Consider the following 4033-nt stretch of genomic DNA (forward strand, 5'->3'; position numbering starts at 1 on the left):
CAAATTTTCTGCCCTCAGCACAGTGGTATTCAATATTTTCATTGATGACTTGGGGAAAGGCACACATACCAGTTTCTCAAATTTATATGGTACATAAACCTGAGTGGAGAGATCTAATTATTGAATAACATTCATCAGGATTTGAAAGCCTAGAAAAATTGCTAAATCTAATAACATACAACTGAATGGGAAAAAATGTAAAGTCATAAACTAGGAGATGGATATGGAGGATAGGACATGGGAATTGATGAATTTAATGCTTCTCCCATTTTATGAAATCCTATAGCCATTTTTATCCAGTAATTTTAATGGGGTGTTCATTAATAAAGCAAACAGAATATTTAATTTAAAAAGTAACAGTTTTGTTGTTGGCTCTAATGGGCTTTGTTCATGGTTTTCCTTGACTTCTTTTTTGAATATTTTCCAGTTTCAGATTGCCTTTGAGCCTTGAAAACACAAAACAATCATTCCCTGAGAAGAGAAAATAGCATCATGATGACCCTGGTCAATGCCTCCCAGTTTTCACCATCCACATTCTTCCTGATGGGCATCCCTGGTTTGGAGCACCTGCACACTTGGATAGGAATTCCCTTCTGCTCCATGTATATAGTGGCTGTAGTTGGGAATGTGACCATCTTGGCTGTGGTTCGAGCAGAGCAAAGTCTACATGAGCCCATGTTTCTCTTCCTGTGTATGCTTTCTGTCACTGACCTGGTACTGTCAACTTCCACAATGCCCCGTATGCTCTGTCTTTTCTGGTTTGGTTCCCATGAAATTGCTTTTGATGCCTGCCTAGCTCAGATGTTCTTCATCCATAGTTTCACAGCCATGGAATCTGGCTTCTTCTTAGCAATGGCCTTTGACCGCTATGTGGCCATTTGCAACCCATTGCACCATACAACTGTCCTTACCCACATCCGCATTGCCAAGATAGGTGTTGCCATGGTCCTTCGAGGTGTGGTCTTTTTCTCACCACACCCTATTCTGCTTAAGCAACTGCCCTACTGTCAAACTCGAATAATTGCACATACCTACTGTGAGTTCATGGCATTGGTCAAACTTGCATGTGCAGATGCAGGTGCTGCCAAGGGCTACAGTATCACCATGGCTGGTCTCTTTGGCTGCTGTGATGCCTCCTTTATTGCCATCTCCTATATTCTCATTCTTCGTGCTGTTTTCCATCTCCCATCTCGTGAGGCCAGACTTAAAGCCTTGGGCACATGTGGCTCCCATGTTTGTGTCATCCTTGTTTTCTATTCCACAGCTGGTTTTACCTTCCTGACTCATCGCTTTGGCTTCAACGTGCCCCCCCATGTCCACATTTGTATTGCTAATATGTACTTGCTAGTGCCTCCCTTCCTTAACCCCATTGTTTATGGAGTCAGGACTAAAAAGATCAGGGATTATGTTCTAGGGGCATTGAGGATAAAGGTTGTCTGAATATGATTTCAGTAATATCAGAAATAGAACTAGAGATAAAGAAAGGAATCCATGTTCTTCTCACTCATGGTGAACTTTTCCAGGAAGTCCTGATATTTCATGACAAGCTGGATAACATAAAAAAGGGAGCTATGCTGTATAATATGTATTCATCATTTTTATACAATTGAGTTTTAAATCTCCCCTAAGGAAAACTTGGATTAGCTTTCCTAGTGAAATACAGCACAGGTGAGATATTTCCCTGTCTTCCTGCTCCTTCTGTTTTTCCCTTTATAAAGCATATCAGATAACGAGGGAACAGTAGAGAGAAGAAAGTGAAGCTGAAGGTGCTGCCCCAATCTCTTCACTGAGATTTGGGTGCTAGAAAGGTCAACTGTGTGAATTTGACAGCAAAGCGATTGTAAGTAAGTAAAGAGATGGAGTCCTTGCCCTCTGTGATCACATTTTCTAAGACACATGACAAGTCAGTAAGAAGAGATACAAAAAGAGATTTTTGAATTAAATTGTGATGGGTTTGTGAATGAGTCAAGCACACATTTGCATATATAAAGACACATAAATAATAACACCCACATGTTTGGTTGCATATTTGTTCTCTAGAGTGCAAGCACTCACTCACACACACACACACACACACACACACACACACACATAATTTTCTCCTCCCAGGGTTAATAACTCTGTGAGTGCTAGAGAACCGTTTGCTGATAATTATAGTGAAGGAAGGATGAACTGATTATGATGATGATAGTGTTAATAGTGATGTTGCTGATAATGGCAATTATGGAGATGATAGGGATGAAAATATGATATATGTGCCAGTGATAATTTATGATGTGGTGAAGAAGAAGATGATGATGGTATTGATGTCTGGCACATAATATTTCTGATGTTTCTATTGATTCTGTCAATGGTGTTGGTAACAATCATAGTGTTTATTCAAAGATGTGAGATGATTCCTCTTCCATCTGCATATCCCCCCTCACCAATTTATCTTTTATTACCTTACTTTTTAATAATTAATTAATTAAATCACTCCTCATGATAGAATTAATAAGTTATTTAATACCACCTTAATTAAATTGAAATATTGGTAGGTAATGTCTGTTTCCTTATTATTAATGTAACTTTTGTGCTTCTTGTATGACCTTTCATACAAATGCCTACCTCATCTTAAGAGATACCTGAAAACATGGAATGAGTCTCTTATACACCCAATGTATGTTTCACCCAATGCAACTAAATAATAATAACAACAATAACAGTACTAACAGCAATAATAATACATGTCATAAATATGTACCAATTAAAGGTTTACAAAGCATTTTACATATGAGATCTCATTTAATTGAGTCTTCATAATTGAAGCTTGTTAACAAGGATGAGGAGGAGTAGAGGAAATAGATGAGCAAGACAAAGTGAAGGTCACTTATCTCTCACTTGGCTGAGATATTACCCTCAGAGTTCCTTACATGTTTCCACAAAGACACAGTACAGAAGTTAATTTCCCTTAAGATGTAGTCCTAGAGAAGTGAATAGACAAGACACAAATAGATCTACCTGAAGTCTGATCGGCATAGAAAAAAAGATTATGAAAAGAAAACCTCAAAAAGTGTCTAAAATTGAATTTGTGTTAAAGACTTCCATGGAGTCAGCTGCAGATGGTAGCTTTGGTTTCCTTTAGATATGAGCATAAATATTTACAAATAAATATAAAATCACATTGAAAGAAAAGGCAGGCAACCTCCCAGAAAAAAAGTAAGCAAAATTTCCCATGTCTCATATTTGCTATTTTCTAATGATAGTACAATATTTCATAATTTTCTTGCCCCTCTGATTGAAGGGTCAAAGGGTGGAGTGCCAAACTCCTCCCAATGCCTTCTTTTATAGAGAAAAGAAACTGGGATTTGGTTCATTCCACTCTGCATTTGTTGTTGTATTTGGTTTCAGCTACATAGAACAAGATGCCTTCATATTTGGTACTCCTTGATCTCACCATCCCCTATTTTTTTTAAACATTTTTGTGATATTCTCTCCCTCCCCCATTAAAATATTATTTATTTTTAGCATACTTTTTAAAAAGCCTTGAGTCCCACATTTGTTTCCCTTTTCCAACCCTTCCCCCACCCACTGATAAAGACAAGCATTATACCAATTATAAATATGAAATCATGCAAAATTTATTTTCACATTAGCTCTGTTGCAAAAAAGAATCAAGAAAAATAAACTGAAATGTTATACTTCAGTTTGTGCTCAGAACTCATCAGTTCTCATTCTGGTGATAGATAACATTTTTCATCATGAGTCCATCAGAACTGTCTTAGATCATTGTGTTGCTGATCACAGCAGCTAACAATTTCAGAATTGATCACTATTAAAATATTGCTATTTTGTGTATAATTTAGAAGCTGCTAAATCAAGTGTGATCCTGGCTATGTCTCCATGATATTTTCATTGATTCTTTTTGGCTGCTTGTAATATTTTTCTTCTTGACCTAGGAACACTGGAAGTTGTCTATAATATTCCTAGTTGTTTTCATTTTGAGATCTTTTTTTAGCAAATGACGGATGTATTCTTTCAAAGTCTACTTTAC

At 37.0% G+C, this 4033-nt stretch overlaps 1 protein-coding gene across 1 annotated transcript; it reads left to right on the plus strand.

The window, feature by feature from the left end:
* The first annotated feature begins 492 nt into the window (after positions 1 to 492).
* On the plus strand, positions 493 to 1440 carry LOC138177654 (olfactory receptor 52M1-like). Its single transcript, XM_069108865.1, has one exon. The coding sequence runs from the start codon at positions 493 to 495 to the stop codon at positions 1438 to 1440; it is 948 nt and encodes a 315-aa protein (XP_068964966.1).
* Positions 1441 to 4033: the final 2593 nt, after the last annotated feature.

This window comes from Petaurus breviceps, unplaced genomic scaffold, assembly GCF_028583685.1.
Source record: "Petaurus breviceps papuanus isolate PSGF00001 unplaced genomic scaffold, PetGlider_PUasm1.0 90444, whole genome shotgun sequence".
NCBI classification, from domain to species: domain Eukaryota; kingdom Metazoa; phylum Chordata; class Mammalia; order Diprotodontia; family Petauridae; genus Petaurus; species Petaurus breviceps.